The 22,219-nt window shown below is 41.9% G+C and overlaps 1 protein-coding gene and 2 long non-coding RNA genes across 4 annotated transcripts in view; 1 reads left to right on the top strand and 2 right to left on the bottom strand.

The window, feature by feature from the left end:
• Window positions 1–2,181: 2,181 nt before the first annotated feature.
• Window positions 2,182–2,729, top strand: LOC144990038 (uncharacterized). Its single transcript, XR_013653971.1, has 3 exons — window positions 2,182–2,327; window positions 2,408–2,427; window positions 2,645–2,729. It is a non-coding gene; the product is annotated as an uncharacterized LOC144990038 (long non-coding RNA).
• Window positions 2,730–9,617: 6,888 nt separating this feature from the next.
• On the bottom strand, window positions 9,618–10,800 carry LOC144990082 (uncharacterized). Its single transcript, XR_013654020.1, has 2 exons — window positions 10,638–10,800; window positions 9,618–10,274 (listed from the first exon to the last, which is right to left on the bottom strand). It is a non-coding gene; the product is annotated as an uncharacterized LOC144990082 (long non-coding RNA).
• Window positions 10,801–20,661: 9,861 nt separating this feature from the next.
• The window catches only part of LOC144983713 (NLR family CARD domain-containing protein 3-like), a 66,094-nt gene continuing 64,536 nt past the window's right edge, over window positions 20,662–22,219 (bottom strand). For both annotated transcript variants that reach the window (XM_078930853.1, XM_078930859.1), the window contains one exon: window positions 20,662–21,278. In XM_078930853.1, the coding sequence (XP_078786979.1) occupies window positions 20,885–21,278 (394 nt within the window). In that variant the 3' untranslated portion in view covers window positions 20,662–20,884. The remainder of the gene's footprint in view (window positions 21,279–22,219) is intronic.

Below are 22,219 nucleotides of genomic sequence, written 5' to 3'. Positions count from 1 at the left end.
GGAGATGTTCATCTCACCTCTGAGCTTTGCTCTGGTTGTCATGGTTACCATCTCTGCTTTTAGAGGGAGGGGCTCCCTCCTGTGGCTCCTCCCACTGATCCATGCTGCTGGATTGACTGGATCCACATCAGCTCACACACACCTTCACCTGCAGAGGAAACCCTCCTCATCATCAGAGGAAGCTGCCATCAGCTGCTGCACTTCTGCTCTCCCTCCAGCAGGTGGAGACATGGAGCTGCAGCAGCAACATTTCCATTCAGTCAAAAAAGCTTCTTAGAACAGACTTTTCCAGACTGAAACACACTGAGAAAAAAGTCCAAACAGAGAACTACAGGCCTGTGAGCCTCAGGAACAAACAGTTTCATTAAAGCAGGTTCTACCACGGAGAACTAGAACCGCCTTAAAAAGAAAACTACACATTTACAAGAATAAAGTTAGACATTTAGGAGACAAAGTGGTCATTCTACACAAAGAAAGTTGTAGAATTATGAGAAAAAGTCAGAATTGTAGGACTTTATTCTGATAAATGTTTTTCTTTGTTATTTTGATGGTGGCTCCAATTCTCTGTCCTAAAGTTCAAATGACTGAACTAGAAAAACTAGACACACAACTCTATCCAAAAACACACAAAACACACCATGAGGAAGACAACAACTAAAGTTTAGAGTCTATGAAGACTAACAGCAAAATCATTGAAGATGATCTGAAAAATAGAATTGATAGTTGAAGAAAAGCAGAAAAATCTTTGTTTTCATCCACTAAGGCCTCATGGTCTCTCTGCTCCAAACATTTCTATTCTAGCTTGTTGGTCTGATGGAATCCCAGAGTTCCTGAACATGGAAGGAGGAAATAGGACTCTGTTACCTGGAACTGTAATCTATTACTTTAGGAAGGAGTTCTCCCACAGACTGGATGGAGGAGAACAGGAAGGTTTGGAGTCAGAAATGAAAAAAGCCAACAAGCATCAGCTGATTGTTGTTGAGGTGATGAAGAAGAGTCCTCCATGTTGTTGATCCAACAATGATGAAGCTTTGGAAACAGCAGAGGGAGGAGAGTTTGCAGAGAAAGAAGAAGATCTTCTCCAAACATTCAGAAACAAACAGTCAAGTTAGTGAAGACAAAGTTCCAGAAACAAACTCACTTCAGTTTCTGCAAAGAGATGAAGAGGAAGAAGAGTCTCCCTCACCGTGTCAACGCAGCTGCAGCACTGATCACTGACTCACAACCAGGAAGAGTCCACCTGGATGGAGGCGGGGCAGCACAGGTGGGCGGGGCAGCAGGTGGAGCAGCCTTCCTGGAATCAAACCCTCAACATGCCTGTTGTCTATCAAGTGAACACCCACTGCACCACAGCCAGAGGACCAGGATCTGATCAGGTTTTGATCCTGATGCTCATCAACACGGTGGACATGAAGAAGGGGGCGGGGCTTATTTTTGGAGGTGAAATGTCTGTCAGGATCTGCAGGATGTTGGTAAAGTGACCTGAGAATGTGATGAAGATGAAGATGGAGGAAGAAACATCACATGAACACAGCAGGACGTTTAGACAAACTACAGACAGAAACAAGTTCCACCAGAAACCTGATGGTTGATGTCAGTGAAGGTCATGTGACCTTCTGCTTTCTGTTCTCCTCCTTCCAGACATGCATGACCCCCCCTCATCTGTCATCTACTGACACTGAAGCAATTTAGGAAGAATACCAAAAGCAGAACTCTTCCCAGAATGTTTTTATAATTCCACAGTTAAAGAATAAATGATCCACAGTCTCAATGTCATTGAAACTAAAACTGCAGTCATTCTTTTCAAACCCAAAATGAAGTCTGAAAAGTTCCTTACATCATTAGTTACTTTATAATGAATGTCTTTTATTTTTGGTAAAATAGAACATTTTTATTAAATTCTACCTTCATTCAGTCACCTCTTCTGATGAGATAACACATTCATACCCGGAGGTGCAGCTACCTAATTTCATTTAACCCCCCCCCCCCCCCCCCCCACACACACACACACAGACATAAATGCACATAATAACCGCCCCCTGCACCCCTCCTAAGGCTGTCTAAACTTCCACACAACACTTGTATTGTTTAAATGTGTTTTGAACATCTAGTTACAGAAATAGTTGAAACCAAATCAGAACAAACAAGCTCCTTTTTTCTCCTCATGATTCTTCTGCAGAAATCACTGGACTGGAAGAGGAACTGAAGAAGAAGAGGGACAGTCTGACCCTGCAGGTCCGTGAGCATCAGGAGCTGCTGAACATCAAGCTGGGCCTGGACCTGGAGATCGCCACCTATGGGGGGCTTCTGGAGAACGAGGAGGAGAGGTAGGAGAGGCAGCAGGTCTGCATGACATGGAAATGTGGGAGGAGTCTCCTAACGGCGGTTTCTGCTCCTCCTTTCACAGCTTCAAGGACATCCACACAGGTGAGAACCTCTCTGTCTTTGGTTTGTCTGTTTACACCCAACAGAAACGCTCACAGCATCACTGAGGGGGGGTCACACAGGAAGTTACAGCACCTGCCTGTCTGTCAGACACAGAAACATTCTTTGTTGGAGTGGTGCGCCCCCTGGTGGAGAATTCCTGCAGTAATCAGTGGATGTAAAAGATTCTAAAACATTTCCTTCTATCTCACTGAACCAGAATGAAGCAGTTTCCTGTCCTGTTGCCATGGTAACCAGCAGTTCCCCCAAACTCTCAGCTGCTGATCCAGTTGGAAGTGGAACCCGGCCGAGTTTGCAGAGCACCGGGTTGCAGGTTCCACGGCTGGAGGTCTCCACATGTGTAATCTAACGGAGCGGTTCTATGTGGTTCTATTCTGTGTTTTCTTTCTCTCTCTCACCTCTATCAATGGAGAAGTAAATAAAATGAAAAGAGCTTTGAAGAAGATGTTTGTAAAGCAACATTTTAATGGGGGGTGGGGGTTGGGGGGGGTCAGCCATTGGATTGGAGCAAATGCTTCCAGGTGAATGTTCTTCCAGGTGGATGTTCTTCCAGTTGGATGTTCTTCCAGATGGATGTTCTTCCAGTTGGATGTTCTTCCAGGTGGTTGTTCTTCCAGTTGGATGTTCTTCCAGGTTGATGTTCTTCCAGATGGATGTTCTTCCAGTTGGATGTTCTTCCAGGTTGATGTTCTTCCAGATGGATGTTCTTCCAGGTGGATGTTCTTCCAGTTGGATGTTCTTCCAGATGGATGTTCTTCCAGTTGGATGTTCTTCCAGGTTGATGTTCTTCCAGATGGATGTTCTTCCAGGTGGTTGTTCTTCCAGTTGGATCTTCTTCCAGTTGGATGTTCTTCCAGGTTGATGTTCTTCCAGATGGATGTTCTTCCAGGTGGATGTTCTTCCAGGTTGATGTTCTTCCAGATGGATGTTCTTCCAGATGGATGTTCTTCCAGTTGGATGTTCTTCCAGGTGGTTGTTCTTCCAGATGGATGTTCTTCCAGGTGGTTGTTCTTCCAGGTGGATGTCTTCCAGATGGATGTTCTTCCAGGTGGATGTTCTTCCAGGTTGATGTTCTTCCAGATGGATGTTCTTCCAGTTGGATGTTCTTCCAGGTTGATGTTCTTCCAGATGGATGTTCTTCCAGATGGATGTTCTTCCAGTTGGATGTTCTTCCAGGTGGTTGTTCTTCCAGTTGGATGTTCTTCCAGGTTGATGTTCTTCCAGATGGATGTTCTTCCAGTTGGATGTTCTTCCAGGTTGATGTTCTTCCAGATGGATGTTCTTCCAGGTGGATGTTCTTCCAGGTGGATGTTCTTCCAGGTGGTTGTTCTTCCAGGTGGATGTTCTTCCAGGTGGATGTTCTTCCAGGTGGATGTTCTTCCAGGTGGTTGTTCTTCCAGGTGGTTGTTCTTTAGGTGGTTGTTCTTCCAAGTGGTTGTTCTTCCAAGTGGTTGTTCTTCCAGGTGGATGTTCTTCCAGGTGGATGTTCTTCCAGGTGGATGTTCTTCCAGGTGGTTGTTCTTCCAGGTGGTTGTTCTTTAGGTGGATGTTCTTCCAGGTGGTTGTTCTTCCAGGTGGATGTTCTTCCAGGTAGATGTTCTTCCAGGTGGATGTTCTTCCAGTTGGTTCATTTTCTCCTGTTTGTCTGCATCTTCTAACTTTGATCTTCAGTTCTGCTCCTCCTCCCCTTTAATCCCACGTCTGTCCTGCTTGACACATGTAGCGTGTCTCTCATGAGGACTCGGTCAGAGAACTGGCTACATTGCACGTCTGTCTTTTCTCCACACCTTCTCTATTTGAAATGCTCTTCTTGTCGGTCGTTGAATGGAAAGTGTTGACGTTTGTTCCAGGCAGCAGATTTGAACATGCAGCTGTTTGGCGCCCTCTCGTGGCAGTCACCGGTAACTGCAGCTGCTGTGCCTCCTGCAGGTTTGATTCCCGTCCGACAATGGAAAATAATTTTTTTTTCAGACTTTATTGACAAACAACATAATACAACAACAATGTGAATGTCTCAGGGGGAATTAAAATGTATACATATTGCAGAAAAATGTAAAAAATAAAACAAAAATTAAATATATATATAAAAATACACATCCATAAACAACACAAGAGAAAATTAAACATCATGGACTTTAGCTAATAATAAAAACAATTGTGTAATAAAGATACAATCTTTGTCTACTTTGACATTGTTAGGTCAAACTAGAGGAAACTGATGCTTCAAGTCATTTTTATTTTAAAAGCAAATAAAAATAGAAAAAAAAGCACAAAGGTAAAAATCAAATAAAAATCTAAAGTAAAAATGTATTAAAGTACATCCTGTTAAATTAGAGAGAAAATGAAGTAAAGTAAGTAAATAAAAACTAAAAGAGGAAAAGGAAAGTTTCAGTCTGTAGGGGGCGCTGTGTCAATAAGGTCCCAGCTTAAATTTAGGACATTTTTTATAACTTCTAAATGAGTCCAAAGATTTCCTTATTTTAAAAAGCTGAAAATTCAAGTTTTTTATGACCTACTCAAATATTACCTTCTATTTCTGCTTCTATGTTTTAATCATTTATCCAAATCCTTTTTTATGACTTATTTTTTCCAAATATGAATCTTTGGACAGAAAAGATGTCAAACTATCCACCAACCTGCACAAGTTTGTAGTGAGCCCCAAAAACTCTGTAAAGTAGAAACTTGGAGTATTTTTGTTTGTTTTAGACCCAAATATTTTCATCTCTGTCACAGACTTCATGTTTTGATTCTGTTGGTATTTTTGACAGTAGAAGTTTTTTTCTCAGCTATGAATCAGTAAATGTGCTTTTCTGGACTCTAAAATGATCATTGCTGCTTTTTCTGCAGTGATGTGATGCAGACAGAACAGCTCAGTGTTAGTGACTTGATCTACAGGCAGAAGGGTGAGGGTTCAAATCCCACTGAGAGTCTTTGTTCAGAAGATCATCATTTTTTCTCAGAGTGGAACATCTTCACCTCATCAGAACCACCAGCTGCAGGTCTGGTTCAGACAATAGGATTCAGGAAAAACACAGCTGACCATTAAACACCAGCTTGATGGTTCAAATCCCAACTTTCATCTCAAACATTTCTCAGAGTGTGGAACATCTTCTCTCATCAGAACCACCAGCCGCTCCTCTAAGACAGACTGATGGCTTCAGGGAAATGATGCCTGACCTCAATTCCCAACTGTGAGGGTTCAAATCCCACTGAGTATCTCTGTCATTTTCTTCAAAGTGGAGAACATCTTCACCTTAAATGAGAGACCAGCTGCTGATTTGACACAAGCAGAACAGCTCAGCGTTGTAGAGTTGATCTAACAAGCAGATGAGTGAGGGTTCAAATCCCACCGCATGGATTTGGAAAGAAACTCTCCAAGTTTTTTCAGAGTCTAACATCTTCACCTCATCAGAACGAGGAGCTGCAGTTCTGGTCTAGGAAGTATAGCACAGTGGTAGAGAAGAGGCTATTATGGGTGGGAGTGCAGGGTTCAATTCCAAACTTGGGACAGAGGCAGTAACTTCCCTCTGTCAGACTGAAGGTCAATCAAGGTCAGTGGAGTTTGTCTGGTTGGCAAAGGTCAAGGAAATGGGAGAAAGCAGCAGCAGATGCTAGAAAAGGTTGGAGGATAGAGAAGAGCAGCACAGATGGAGTGAAGGAGGAAGGATGAGGGGCTGGTCACAGAAAAGAAAAATGGAAAACAGAAACATGTGACCAGCACCTCTGGGGGGAGGAAGAGAGAGGAAGACACAGGCTAAACAAAGGGAAAAAAAGGTGAGATAATAAGAGCAGATTTGACTTTTAGAATAAACCAAATTGTATCTGGGTTGGGGGGGAGGGAAGGTTATAAACTTTTCCAACACACCTCCCTCTATCTCCACCTTTCCCTCCTTCACTCCTCCCATCTTCTCCCCCATGCTCCCTTTGGAAACTGACCACATTTATGGTCTTCCTCTCATTTCCTCCTTTGTGGCCAGTTTCCACAGCTGGTCGTTCTGATGAGGTGAAGACGTTCCAGACTCTGAAAAAACTGTTGATGGATTTAGAAAGACATTAGGAGGGAATTGAACCCTCAGTCTTCTGCTCCCAGGATCAAGTGGTTCCCACTGAGCTGATCTGTCTGCAGCAGATCAGCAGCTGGTCTCTGTTTTGAAGTGAAGATGTTCCACACTCTATTCAAAAAAACGTTTTTTGGACCATACTTTGTGGGATTTGAACCCTCTCTCTTTGATTTAAAGGTCAGCCGTGCCTCCACTGAGCCGTTGTGTCTGCAGCACAGCAGCAGATGGACTCCTAGTTTCTGTTTGTTAACTTGTCCAACAGCTGAGCAAACAGATGAATCTGGGTCATGGGCATTTATGTAGATCTCCTGAATGTAACAGACAATCTAGTGACTCCTAAAGAATATTCATTGTGTTTGATGCTGTTTGCACAGAAATATGCCAAATGTTCAAAACAGCTGCTACGAATTAAGAAATAACTGACACCCCCACAGGAAAAATGTGTTTTACCCCCACCCACAAGAATAACAACAAATAAATATGTGTGTTGTTTCAAAGTGATGTCATTTCTGTACTAAAACCTACTGGAGACGTTTTGTTCCTGACAGTTTCTGGAGGAAAGGCTGGAGTGTGACCCAAACATTTATGATAGATAATAAAATGAAAGAAGTTTCTTTGAAAAACAATATAAATGTATATCAGTAACATCTCCAAGAGTCTTAATCAGAAAGCTGTATGTTTATATGAAAGTTGTAGAAACCTGAATGTTTTTATGTAAATGCATGTTATATGTCTGGGGCCTGTTTCAGAAAGGAGGTTAAGTGTAAACTCTGAGTATGTTAACCCTGAAATCAGGGAAACCCTGGGTTTTCCGTTTCAGAATGGGAGGTTTGTTAAACCAGAGAAAGCAGAGTAAGTCAAACCCGTTTCTGAAAGAGAGGTAACTTATACTCGGAGTCAGTGTCCATGGTTACTTACGCTGTGAACCTAACCTGGTCGGGAGCAGGTTTTATCCTCTAAACTCAAAGTTTCTGCCGGTCCCCTCCCCTTTTTAAAGACGAAGCTGTATTTTTCGCTTTAACCTTCATTGCCCACATTTCCGTCACACAGAGACAAGTGACAAGAATGGCTTGTCCTTTTTTGGAGGACCCAATAGACGAGGAGGCTGCATTAATTCCTAGAGAATTACATTTACGTCGTGTGAGGATTTTGAGAAGACTGGATTTTTTGTCATTTCTCCATACGTTTTTGTTTGAGCGTTACCGTTTTTCGTTGCAGTCAATTACACATATACAATGAAAGCAACATTAGATATGTATTGCTATGTAGATGTTTCATATGTCAAATATTGTCAACAAAGCCTACATCCATGACATGCTCAAATTTGACCTGATTGAATTATGTTTTTACACTTCATTTTTAGCTGCTGCCATGTTCTTTTAATTCCTGCAGGATTGCATCTACATGAAAATGAAATCAGGGACATTGAATTAGATTAATGTAACAATTACTTTTTGGAAACACAATTTGCTAGCACTGCTTACTTTCTTTATCCCATATAAACCTATACCACTTGATCAATACAAGGGTAGACAAAAGTTCACTTTTAAAAACACAATTGCATGTATTAATATTAAACTGACCAACGTTTGCAAGAGGGGAAGGTTAAGAAAAAAGTCCTCTAAACATTACAGACGTTAAATGCATTTCCCCCCAGATTGGTTCTGTACACTATGCAGCATTTCATGCATTTACACCAGGAATAACACTTCAAAAGTACACCTAAATATCGCCATTTTTATTTCACACCTTACGGTATTTAAAAAGTTATTACAGTCAATATTTTATAACAATGATTTAAATGCAAACTTAGGCATTAACTTGAGCAGCTATGTTTTCCACGCTAACTGTCTCTGTCTTGCAGATGCAGCGGTGTTGCTTTTCTTCTGGAATATGTGCTCATATTCACTGTAACTCTGCAGCAGCACGTCAAGTTCAGCTGGAGAAAAATATGCAGACCTCTTTTTTTCCACAGTTGCCATGGTGACTCGTGATATCTGCGCTCCATTGATAATTGCTTCTTATAGTCGCGGTGCGCACGCTTACCTCCGAATCAGTCCACTCAGAGTTGATTGACCTAACTCCGATCAGCTTCTCTGAAACAGAAAACTCAGAGTTGTTAATCTCTCGATTGACCAACTCAGAGTTCAAGTTCAACCTCAGAGTTGGTTGAACCTCCTTTCTGAAACAGGCCCCTGCTCCCCTGGAATATCTGAAGTTTATTTTGTAAAATTGTGTTTTGGAAAGTAATTCCATTTTGTACAATAAAGTTGTAAAAAACAATGTTTGCAAAGGATTGTGGGAATGCAGGTGTGCTGGAATTTCCGGGTGACACGCGCTTGTTTCTTCAGGTGAGGACAATAAATGAGGAACCATCAGACATTCTTGTCAAAGACAACATTGACTCAGTTCGAGGTTTCCTTCAAGACCAGAAGTCAAACGTGACGTCACAGACCGGATCGGCCACATTCGGAGAAGATCGGGTATTTCCGTGGAGCTGAACGTCCAGCAGCTGCAGCTCTGCAGTCTGCCAGCAGAGGGCGCCCTTCCTGAAACTCTAATGCATCAGTTATGGAACATTGATGTTAAAACACGGAATGATGAACTAAAATACCAGAGTATGAATGAAAAAAACACACAATGAGGATTTAAAACCACATCAAACATCACAGATTTAACATTGAAACAGTTTGATGTTGAGAACAAATTCATGGACTTTAGAGCTTTTTGTTTTTCTACATTTAGTCTGACATCCACAAAATAAAGAAACATGTGGGATTTAGTTAGAAAATGGACATTTATGGACATAAATGAGCAAAGAGTAGGAATAAGTTTCTGAAACATTTGAAGGACATTTCTTTCTGTTGGTGGAAGTCAAACATGTTTCCATCAGAAAAGGAAAGTTTCCATTAGAAATGACAGGATTGTAATCTGTTAGTGGAAGTGAGGTCATTCTAAGCCTCCACAGCTTTCTGCAGAGTTTAAAGGTTTAGACTCATTCCTGCAGGTTTATTGATCCATCATTGGGACCATAGATACTGGCTCTACAGAAGTCCTAGTTCTGAACTGATCAGGATTCCAAATGTGGGTCAATAACTGAGTCCTTGTGAGTCAACTTGATACTTTTATTGATGAAAGCAGAACTCCTCTTTGTTTGGAGTTGGAGCAAGCAGAGTACAGGAATGCAAACTGTGAGCAGCACAGAACAGGATCAGCTGATCTAGATAAGCGGCTCTGCTGCAGTAAAGCCAGATGTTCAGTGGGATTCAGAGAAGGTCAGCAGGACATTTCACTGTCGCCTCAGGAATCCAGACATCAGAAACCAGGCTCTGCTATGTAACCACCAAAGTGAACAGGCCGGTTGTTGTTGTCACACTGGACCAACAGCTTCCTGTTGGTCAGGAGAATGCCTTCATATTGACAGTTGGGTTTCTTGGCATCGTTGTCCTTCAGTTTGCAGTTGATGAGTGTGAACATTTTCTTGCTCTCCATCATTTGACTTTGACTGTTTAGGGTTCCCTCACTTGTACAGATTTTTTCGACTTCAGCCAGGTCAGAGGCAATGAAAGTGTTGATTCTTTTACAGTTGTTGTTGTCGTAAATGTTCTTGTCTTTTATCACTGAGTCACATTTGTTGTTTACCATTGTTACCATGTCTGTCATGTCTTTGTCTATGTGCTTCCTGCAAAAACTTTCATATGTAGCCAGAGATGAGTCATCAACTAGCATGAGGATCAGCAAACAGTTCAGCAGGATCTTCATGGTCACCTGGAAGCAGAAACAACAACATCTGTTGGTTTGTCAGCTTTTCTACCAAAGCAGCTGCAGATCCTCAACACTTTCTTCCAGAAAGCGTTTAGCAGAAACCAACACGTCTAGAGATCCTAATGGGACCAGGATCACAGTGATGGATGGCGTTTCTGCAGAAACCATGACATTCCTGGAATTCCCTGTTTCATCCCCAAAGAAGGACCAGGACCTTCTGTTCTAAACGTCTGTCTGTCTCCGTTCAGAAGAAGGAACCAGCAGATAAAGCAGTTTTCTAAGGACACTTTCAAAGTCCCTCAAACTGAAAGGTCTGAAAGGAACTCCAGACTTTCTGGAGAGTGAACTGATGGCTGATGGTCTCACCCACAGTCTCTGGTTCTTCAGGAGCTTCAGAACGGGATGCTGGACCCACGCTGGTTCAGGCAGGAGGACCTCTGAGGCGTCAGCTGCTGAAGGTCTTCAGTCTCTGAAGATCTCACAGGCTCTTTATAGAGAGCAGACGGACAGGAAACGTCTGCAGGGACAGATGCAGATAAGAAAAAGGGAAGTGAAGGTTAGGAAGAAGTTCCACATTCAGGAGAAAAGTTTCTCAGAAAAACTGTTTCCTTCAGGTTTCATCTCTTTAGCCTGACTGTTAGAAATGAAGAATCATGTTCAGACTGACAGTCATGTCAGATTTAGCAACAGAGGTGGTTTCTAGATGTTCATCAGAGGTTCTCTATCTGACCGTTGAACATCATCCCTTCCCTTTTAATGAATCACAGTGAGAAAAGCAAAAAAATGTCTGAGAGAACTGATCAACAGATCCAATGTTTCATCTGTGAAGGCGTCTGCTGGAACTAAAGATGTTCAGGGAGTTTCTCAAAATCAGACAGAGAATAAAAATAATATTGACATAGATCAGAAGACCACAGACACTAACTCAACCTGGTAATCTCTCTGCAGAGATCCTCAGATCTCCTCCTCCCCTTTAATCCCACGTCTGTCCTGCTTGACACATGTAGCGTGTCTCTCATGAGGCCTTGGTCAGAGAACTGGCTACATTGCACGTCTGTCTTTTCTCCACACCTTCTCTCTGCAGAGATCCTCAGATCTCTTCCTCCGTTCTCCAGTTTCTCCTGATTTCTTCCCAAACTCTTGGTTGGAGCCCGGCTGGGTTTAAAGGAGAACATGCAGTGGGAGCTGTCCGGATGGTGGTGCTGAAACCTTCAGGGGGGTATTCCAGAAAGCAGGTTATGCTAGCTCTCACGATAAGTTTGAGGCTAAGGAAGTTGATAACCTCAGCTTTCGGTTGCAGAAATGGAGGTATGTTTCAGGGTAGGTCATGTTGCCATGGCAACTCATGCTCTGAAAATAACCTGGTCTGGAGCAGGTTTAGTTGAAGGTTAGTTTGTTTTCAGAGAGGTGAAGCAGCATGGCGTGTCCATTTGAAGATGATTTAGGGGATGAAGAAGCTCAGATAATACTTTTTCCACCATGAGAGGCTGATAAGACCACATATGGATGTTGGAAAGATAAACTTTTTACTTTGATCTAACTTAATTATTTGCTTCAGTTGAGATAAATCCGTTTTTTCTTAAGTCAGCTTTAAAATAACATGTAGTTGTCAGACAGTTATTTTACTTTCATTCAAATTAATTCAATTAAGTGTAACTTTGGTGCTGCTGTTAGATCGGCACCGCAAGGAATTGTGGGATATCATTCCCTTTGCCTGTCTGGACAGATTTGGGTTTAAGTTTGTGTTTTTGACCAAATGTGTTTAGTTGTTTAGCTGTTTTACAGTATTTTGCCGAGTTAATTTGTTCTACTATGCTTACGTCTGTGCACCATGAGTGAGAGTGAAGGAGAGGATGATGAGTTTATATAGCACCCCTACCATCTAATGCTGTAATGACAATGATGGTAAATTAGTCACTGCTTTTTTGCACTCCGTGGATTTTTTTCCCGTCCTTTTTGTTGTCATAAAAAATATCTGACGGCTCAAACTTAAACATATGAGAGTTCAAGAAATATAATAAATTGAGATGGAAAAAAGATTAATTAAATTGGAGTAATATGACATTTAGTTAAATAAATATGTAAATCTGAGTTGTTTAAACAATTATTGAGTTTTATAAACGTAAGTAATTAGGTTGAATACATTTAACTCAATTACTTGTTACCAATAGAAGTAATTCATTTAAGGCGACAAAATTGGATAAGTTATATATATATATATATATACATATATATATATATATATATATGCGTCACAAGGAAATGGAAACAAGATCAGAAACTCGTGCGTTTACTTTGTCTGTTATTTTTCTCCAAGCAGAAACTCTTTCTTTTGATGATGCGGCCGTGTTACTTTTTTGATGGACGAATAATCTTCATACTCCGTCATTAAAATCTCCGACTCCCTCTCACTGAAGTATAGCGCTCTCTTTTTTTTTTCACCACGCATTTCCTTGGTGACTCCAGAAATCAGAATGTCTTTATGTATGTAGTGTATTGGAGTTGTTATACACTTTGTGTCCACAGGTGTCGCTGTGAGATTTGAGTTGTACTGTTGTGATGCAGTAAAAGACAGCTAAATAAACAGACGGTAAACTGAAAACTTGACTCCGTACACGTCGTATATTACATGGTGTCAGAAGTTACCAGACTTCGCAGAAAAAAAGGAAGAAAATGGAGCAGATGAAACCACAGACTTCACTAAGTCTAGAAGGAAATCTAGCGGAAAATTGGAGGGTCTGGATCCAGAGATTTGAACTTTTCCTTGTCACCAGCGGAATCGATGAAAAGTCCGACGCTGTGAAAAGAGCCACATTCCTGCACGTGGCTGGGGACGAAGCAATTAAGGTATTCAACACCTTTGACTTTGATGAAGACGTCGATGACTACGATGAGATGAAAGAGATGTTCAGGCGACATTGTGAGCCAAGAAAAAATGTGACGTATTTGAGACACCTGTTCTTCACACGCCTGCAAGGAAAATCAGAAACTGTGGATGCGTATGTGACTGATTTAAAAAATAAAGCAAGAGACTGTGAGTTTGAGCATCTCACTGACTCACTGATACGGGATAGAGTCGTTTGTGGGATAATGGATGATCAAGTTTGAGGACGACTATTACGAGAACCTGACCTCACGCTACAAAAAGCAATAGACATTTGTAGAGCCAGTGAGTTAAGCCGGAGTCAGCAAAAAAGTCTGCATGAGGAGGTTGAAATTCCTGTTCATAAAGTCACCAAGCAAAAACAACATGAGAGAAAGAAAGATGATGGACTAAAGTCACAGAGCATAAAGATGAGAAATCACGGAAACTGCTTTAGATGTGGCTACAAGAATGAGCCAAGAAAATGTCCTGCTTATGGACAAGTGTGCAAAGCCTGCTACAGACAAAATCAGTATGCAAAAATGTCTAATTCACGAAGACAACAAGATAACCACAAAGTGCAACAAATAAACAAGACTGAGGCAGGTGATCAAGAATCTTTCATTGGCTCCATACAAGCAGAAAAACAAGAACACTCGGTCTCACAGATGAATGCTGAAGGAACGAAGAAAGAAAAGTGGCGTGAAAGTCTGATCGTCAATGAGAAAGTCTGATCGAGTCAGGCTGGATACTGGAGCTGACTGCAATGTCATTTCCATGAGAGATCTCAGAAAGCTGAGAGTGGACAAAAAGGTGAGCAGATCTTACTCCAAGCTTGTTGGGTATTCAGGTAAAAAAATTCAAACTAAAGTAAAAATCGTGTTGACATGTCAATACAAAGATAAAAACTATGATATAGAGTTTGAAGTCATAAAGAACAAGGCACCTGCGATTCTGGGAGGAGAGTCATGTGAGGAAATGGGTCTTGTCAAAAGACTGCATGTGCTTGAAACGGAGAGTGACATTCTTAGTGAATATGAGGATCTCTTCACTGGATTAGGCTGTTTACCTGGACTATATAACATCAAGACAGATCCAGATGTCAGTCCAGTCATCCATGCACCCAGGAAAGTGCCTGTTGCTCTGAAAAACAACATTGAAACAGAGATGAAAAGAATGGAAAGCTTGGGAGTAATAACCAAACAAACAGAACCCACAGAGTGGGTAAATAGTATGGTGACTGTAACAAAAGCTAACAAAGTTCGTATCTGCATTGACCCACAAGACCTGAATGCTGGCATTAAAAGAGAACATTATCCACTGAGAACAATTGAGGAAGTCGTAGCTGAGATGCCAAATGCCAAATATTTTCAGTTTTGGATGCAAACCATGGATTTTGGCAAATCCAACTGGATGAAGAAAGCTCTCACCTGTGTACATTCAACACACCATTTGGCAGATACCGATTTAAAAGACTTCCATTCGGCATTTCCTCAGCACCGGAAGTGTTCCAGAGATGCATAGCCAGACACCTAGAAGGGTTAGAGGGTGTGGTCAATGTCATAGATGACATCCTAGTTTGGGGAGAGAACATTGAGCAGCATGACTGTCGACTGAGGCAACTGCTAGAACGCATTCAGAAAATCAATCTGAAACTGAATAAAAATAGGTGTAAGATAAGAATGACAGAAATCACCTACATTGGACATGTGCTCAGTGAGCAGGGACTCAAGCCAGACCCAGAAATTATTGCAATACCTCTCTAAATTCATCCCTAACCTTTGGGACATTAGTGCCCCTCTGAGGAAGTTGGAAGGAAGCGTGGAATGGCATTGGGGAACAGAGCAGCAACAGAGTTTTGACAAACTAAAAGCACTAGTCAGCCAAGCACCAGTACTGAAGTACTATGATGTGAACAAACCAGTTACGTTGTCTGTGGATGCAAGTTCAGAGGGTTTGGGAGCGGTGCTACTTCAGGAAGGACAGCAGGTAGCATATGACTCCAGGGACTTACTGACTGTCAAAAACATTGTGCACAAATTGAGAAAGAGTTGCTGGCTATAGTTTTTGGCTGTGAGAAGTTCCATCAATACCTATATGGAAGACACGTCCATGTAGAAAGTGATCATAAGCCACTAGAAGTGATTCAAAGTCACTCCTCAGTGCTCCAGCTAGACTACAAAGAATGCTCATGAGACTGCAAAAGTATAGTCTGGAGGTTAAATACAAACCAGGAAAGGAGATGCATGTTGCAGATGCACTAAGCAGAGTGTGTCTAAATAAACACAAAGAAATACTTATAGATGAAGAAATGGATGTTAACTGCATCAGCCATCAACTCCCAGTGTCAGAGGAAAAGTTGTGGGACTTTAGAAATGCAACAGCAGAAGATCCTGAGTTGTGAGCCACTTATGCAACATCCAGTTCCTGAAAGAGCATGGGAAAAAGTAGGTGTGGATTTGTTTCACTTCAATGATACTGAGTTCTTACTGTGTGTGGATTATTTTTCAAAGTTCCCAGAGATCGTCAAACTGAGTGGAACCACAAGCAAACACATCAGCATTGCACTCAAGTCCATTTTTGCAAGACTTGGGGTGCCTGATGAGTTATTCTCAGACAATGGCAGACAGCTGGTGAGCCAGGAGATGGAGGATTTCAGCACTGCATGGGATTTCAAACACACCACCTCCAGTCCCACTTTCCCACAATCAAATGGACAGGCTGAGAGGGCGGTCCAGACAGTAAAACACCTGTTGAAGAAAGCACAAGACAGTGGTGGTGATCCATACTTAGCCTTGCTGGAACACCGGAATACGCCACTAGATGGGATTGGCCTTTCACCGGCACAATTACTCCTTGGGAGAAGACTCAAGTCAAAACTACCTGTGTCAAAGGCATTGTTACAACCTGCTCTTCATGAAAATGCCAGAAGTGACCTTGTGAGGAGACAGGAAAGACAGAAACAATCATTTGATCAGAGAACCAGGACACTGTCTGAACTCCAAGATGGGGAAAATCTGAGGATTAGGCAAGGCAGCAAGTGGGAAGCAGTCACTGTGATAAATAAACACAATCTGCCAAGATCCTACATAGTCAAAACACCAAGTGGACAAGTGTACAGGCGGAACCGCAGACACTTGCTTCAAACCAAAGAAACTTCATTTCCCAGGACATCACAGGATATCTTGGATAATCTGGACTGAAACGCATATGTTGAGAGGTGAACCCAGGGTTACCAAGTGGAGCGTAATTACCCCAACTCATATCCGGTCTTTTGGAACCGACATACCCAGAGTAAGCAAGTTCAGGCGGATGTCAGCCAGAGTTCAGGCTTAAAGTCAGGCTAGTTTAAACATGCTTCCTGGAATACCCCCCTGGAGGCTGAGACACAAAGACATCAGCTTGAAATGTTGAGCATGAAATCAGAAATCAAGTGAATTGATGACAGAGAAAGACGTTCAACATGAAGGACATGGACATTTCTTCTCTCGTGGACGTCACCGGTAACTGCAGCTGCTGTGCCTCCTGCAGGTTAGATTCAGCATTAATTCAAAGAATTAAAATAATTACTCAGTTATTTATGCATTTATTTGGAGAAATAAGACCAATTTCATCAGACAAATTCAACCAATTCAGGAATATAATTAGGGAGGTGTGAAGATGATTTATTAAGAATCAATGGTTGGAACTTTCAGAATCAAATGTTTATAGACTTTCTAGCTAACCCTGACTCATTCTGGTTTCATTTTCCCAAAAACATCTTCAAAAAAGTCGCTGGATTAGATTTTTTGTTGATGTGACTTTGAAATTTCCAAACTTCCTCTAAAGGTTTCAGAATTTCACCAACAAGTACTTTTCCAGTGGAAAATGCTATGTAGTCCTAGTTTTGGCCTCACTGCGCCCCCCTGTGGAACAACAGAGTAATGACCACAAACAGGAAGACAATGTTTCATCAGAATCGGTTTGACCTCAAGATCATTTTGGAAACGATGTTCTTGATTCAAATGGAGAAATTCTTCAATGAAGAGACTTCAAAAGTCAATTTGATATTTAATGTTCAACCAAGGAATTTCAGAAAACCTGCAGAGAAATTCCAATTGCTTTAATCCATTTAAGAAGAAATAGAATATTGTCTTCCAATGTTCAAATTAAACTACCAAATTTAGTCATAGATGAAATAAAACTCACTGAAAAATGTGATGATAAATATGTAAACAAATCCTTTAAAGGTCAATTCTACCATGACTTTAACAGTAAAGTATCATCAATCTAAAATAACAGACACATCAGGTGATCAACTATGGAAATTCATCAAATGGACCGTAGTCCCCAAAATGAAAGAAATGCATCCAAATGAAAACAGATCATCTGAATTGACTGTGTTTGAAATTGAAGTCAGACTGTATTTCTCCTCATTGAATGGATTCAGAACTCAAATCCTTTATTGATGACATTTGGAAATCTGCTCCAGAATAGTTACTGATCTAGAGTCCAGATTGTTAAATGCCTTGAAATTTCATTGATGCTGAAAGATTTCTAGATTTTTAGACATGTATACGTTGTTTTGTGTGTGTAGAGCTGTGCCTTGCATCATTGTGTGGTTGTGTCTGAGAGTTTGTAATGATTATATTTCAATAATAATCAAATATAAAAAGAGGGCGTCAGCAGCTTTAGCATCAGCCACCAAGCTTTAGTTTGATGTTTTCTACTGGATTTATTTCCTTTTTGTGGAATAAAGTTGTTTTTAAAACATGATGGCGCTGAAACCAGGGAATTCTGGGATATGTTGGCATGTATAAATGCATACAAACATCCTTCAGACACACAGCGCTCTGTGTTGATTATTTATTTATTCAAACTTTATTGCACATGATGCCATTTTACAAGGATTGACTTTCAGGTTTGCAATAAGAACATCATTGTAAATAACAAATACACACATGTATAAATCTACTTTAAAGGAAACCAAGTCATTGTAATTTTCAAAATAAAAGCACGTTGTTCAACAGAGTTGTACTTTTCTAGCCGCAGACGTTTTTAGCGTTTGACAAAGTTCTCATCTGCTCCAAAACAGCCACCAAAGTGTATTTTGGAGATGTAGCTTCCAGCCTTAAAGGAGGCGGCGCTGTCATGGTGTGGGCTTTCCACTCTGGGATCTGTTTGTTCCCAAAAAGCATCTCAAAGCCATGAGGACTTTTCTGAACTTCCAGTCCCACACAGACACATGAGTTGGTTTGGTTCTCCTGTGTTCTGCAGCAGAGACGTTTTCCTAAACTTGTTGATGACTAAAGTTCTGCTGGTATTTTTCCTCTTCCAAACAGAACCAGAACCTTTTGTAGAGCTGCTTGCTTCAGTGTGTAGAGGAGTGTTTGATTCTCACATCTGGATCTATTTTGGCTAAAGGTGCTGTTTGCTGGTAACCCCCCCGCTGAGGATGTCTCTCTGTATTTGTGCTTCTGTTCATCACTGATTCAATCAACTTTTCCTCTTTTCACGTTGGTGACTCCTTCATTTAACGCAGAAAAACATCAAACTAGTTTTTATGTCTATTTCAGATCCATTTGGACATTTTTATTGATTGATTCTGTTGGTTTTTGTGGATTTCTGGTTTATATCCATCAGATTTAGTAGCTGCAGCGTCACATGACTTTAGAAAACGTAAATAAGTGAAATAATTCAGATAAATGTGTAGAAAAAACAAAGAAGTGGAGATAAAGAATAACTGGAATTTATTCTAGGAGCATCTTAAATTCAGGGAGAGCCAAGGCGAACACAACAAACAGAACACACCTCTAGTAAACGGAGAAAACAAACTTCCCTCAGATCCTACAAAATAAAAGTCCCAAACCTACATGCTGACTGTCTGACCACTAAAAGAAACAGGAGAACAAGGATTTGACAGAAAATGGCAGCTCTCCCCTACAAAGTTGACAGTTTCTGTCTCTTCCAAATCAGCCCATGAGCCCAGCCTGATGTCACCACTGTTAGACTGCAGACTGGGGCTGCTATGCTGCTCCAACTCTTCTATCTGATCCTCAATCATCAATACAACCACTGGCACCTGGTCAGGGGCGTGTCCAACCTGAGAGGTAACCATCCATGAAAATCCCCTTCACGTTGTAGCAGTGTTTCCAGCTAGAGCTAGGGCTTCCATCCACATCAGTTTAGAGAAACCGTCCAGGTTAACTTTTTACAAACACCTTTAAAATCCAAACTTACTGGAGCCAGGTTAGTTTACCAGCTATTTACTGGTTGCTGTTACAAATTCATATCAGAGTTTATTTGCAGGAAACGACCAAACTTCACAATTTGACCCCATAGTGACGTTTCAGAAGTTAGAATTAGAGGAAGTGCAGTTCTCCATCAGTCCACTGGGGGAGCTGCAGCACCATAACGGAGAGACAGTGGAGCTGATCTCAGATCAGTTCCTGCTGCAGCTCTGACACTCATCTCCACTTCCTCTGATTCCTCCATCACTCTGCTCTCCACCTCCCAGGAACACCGTCCAGTCACCACATCTCTGCAGACCAGCTGCTGCTGCTGCTCCTCTCTGCTCCTCTTGGAGGAACATCAGACTCACCACCTCCACCTGCAGAGAGAAAGTAGAGAGACAGAGATGAAGGAGTGTCTCCTGATCCTGGTCTGTCAGTCAGTGATGCAGCACAGCAGTAGGAAGAGCAGCAGGAGCTTCAGTCCTGTTCAGAGCAGCAGCTTCCTGTCATCTTCACCTGTTGGAGCTTCTGCTGCTCTGATTGGCTGACTGTTGTCCTAAAGCCTGTCATCATTCTCCTCAGAGCTTCACTGAGAAGCTGCAGCTTCACAGGAAACTCTGCATCTTTGCTCTCAGACTAACTTTAGGACCAAACATCTGGAAGCAGCTGGACTGACTCCAACCCTCTACTGACCTCAGAGTCTGCAGTTTGGAGTTTGGACTCTCCACCAGATCCTGGAGCTGCTGAACATCTGAAGACTGAATGTTGTTGTTCATCAGGTCCAGTTCTGTCAGGTGGGACGGGTTGGACTTCAGAGCTGAGACCAGAGCATCACAGCTGGACTTTGACAAACTGCAGCCATATAACCTGAATCCAGAAGAAAGAGTTGAGTTTACAGACAAAGTTCCTGTTTTTCATCCTTCACTTCTTCTAAAGAGTTCAGAGCTGAAGAAGATCAGAAAGTTTAGAAAAAGTCCAAAGATGTGAAGCAACAGCAGCAGATCAGAAGAGTCCAGCAGAAGCAGAGAAGAAGAACATTCAGGAACATTCAGGACAACATGCAGCTGCTTCAGGAAAGAAGTCCAGATGTGTGGAAGTCAAACATCAGCCTGTGGCTGCATCCAAAGCAACTGATGTTTCTGCAGCAACAGCAGAAAAAGTCCACTTCCTCTTTCTGCTCAGCTCTTCTCCAAACAGCACTGAATCATGGGAGAATTTCAGCAGCAGGATGCTGGAAAGTCTTCCTCCCAGTTTTCAGGAGATGATCTTCCAGTCCTTCTCTGCTGCAGCCCTTCAAGCAGAGACTTTCAGCTCCAACAGATCAAAGCAGAGAGAAGAAGGAAGTGATGAGGAAGAGTCAGCAGCAAATGTTGGACATTGATCCCTGATCAAGCATGACTTCAGCTCTGAATGAAGAGTCAGAAGCTGCTGGGAGCTTTGATGGATGATGTGATGATGTTTGTGGATGAAAAGGTGAGGATGTTTGTGGAGGATGTGTCTGTCAGAGCAGCATCCAGCTGCAGCAGGACTCTGTCACCCTAACCCTTTGGACTCTCAGCTGCATCTGCTGAAACACAGCAGGACTCAGAGTGCATGTGAGCGTGCACGTGAGGCTGCTGCTTCTGCACGCGCTTTAAAGGAGTCTCTTGGACCAAAGACACAGAGCAGAGCTGATGAGCCTCATGTCTGCAGTTCAGTCCTAACACAACTTTGTCATCATATTGATGTGAACACAACTGAAACATGGAGTCTGACCTCAGAGTCTGCAGTCTGCAGTCTGGACTCTCCAGAAAACCACACAGATGAACAACTCCTGGATCCTTCAGGTTCTGGTTGTAGCTCAGGTCCAGTTCTGTCAGATTGGACGGGTTTTTCTTCAGAGCTGAGACCAGAACTTTACAGCTGATCTCTGACAAACTGCATTCCTCCAACCTACAATCAGACAGAAAAGTGTGTTCAGGAGCAGTGATGCAGCTGGAGGTCCAGGAACTTGATCCATTCAGTCAGGTGGGACCCGCCCTGATGAGACACTGACAGATGACATTTTTAGGAGAGATTTTGGAGGAAAAATCATGAAGACCTGGAAATGAAAATTAATTATGAATGGGGGTGAAGGGGGGGCTGTTTAGTAATTTCTTCATGACCTTGTCCCAAAAACATGAACACGGCTCTTTCCAGTCACTTTCCCTTTCAGACACTGATGATCTCTGCTGCTGAATACCAATAGAACTGGTTTACACACCTAAATGTAATGAGTTTGCCGTATTTTTTAATGACAAGGTTCAGGGCATTAAAAAAGCCATCAACTCCACAACACATATAACTATCCAACGGCCACCTACTCACTCTAAGCTGACTCACTTTGTACCTGTCACTGACCAAACTGTCCAAGAGACCATCACCCGTCTGAGCTCGTCTACATGCTGCCTTGATGTGTTACCCACTAGATTTCTAAAGTCTGTCCTGAACAGTGTTTTGCCATCAATTACTTCAATAGTTAACATGTCTCTTCAATCTGGAATATTTCCAGAGGCCTTAAAAACTGCAGTCATTAAACCCCTCCTGAAAAAGAGCGGTCTTGATCCCACTGTACTGAATAATTACAGACCTATCTCTAATCTGCCATTTTTAGGAAAAGTCCTTGAAAAAGTTGTCTACCAACAGCTCACTGACTTTCTCTTATTAAACAATTCATTTGATGTTTTCCAGTCAGGTTTTAGACCCCATCATAGCACAGAAACTGCTCTTATCAAGGTAACCAACGACATCCGCCTGAACACTGATGATGGAAAAGTCACTGTCTTAATCCTGCTAGACCTGAGTGCTGCCTTTGATACTGTTGATCATGGGATCCTTATGCACAGACTCCAAGA

Source organism: Oryzias latipes, chromosome 2 (assembly GCF_053564925.1).
Source record: "Oryzias latipes strain Hd-rR chromosome 2, Olatipes_Hd-rR_3.1".
Classification (NCBI taxonomy): Eukaryota; Metazoa; Chordata; class Actinopteri; order Beloniformes; family Adrianichthyidae; genus Oryzias; species Oryzias latipes.
Note: the sequence above shows the minus strand (reverse complement) of the source record. Positions and strands in the feature narration are given on the sequence as shown.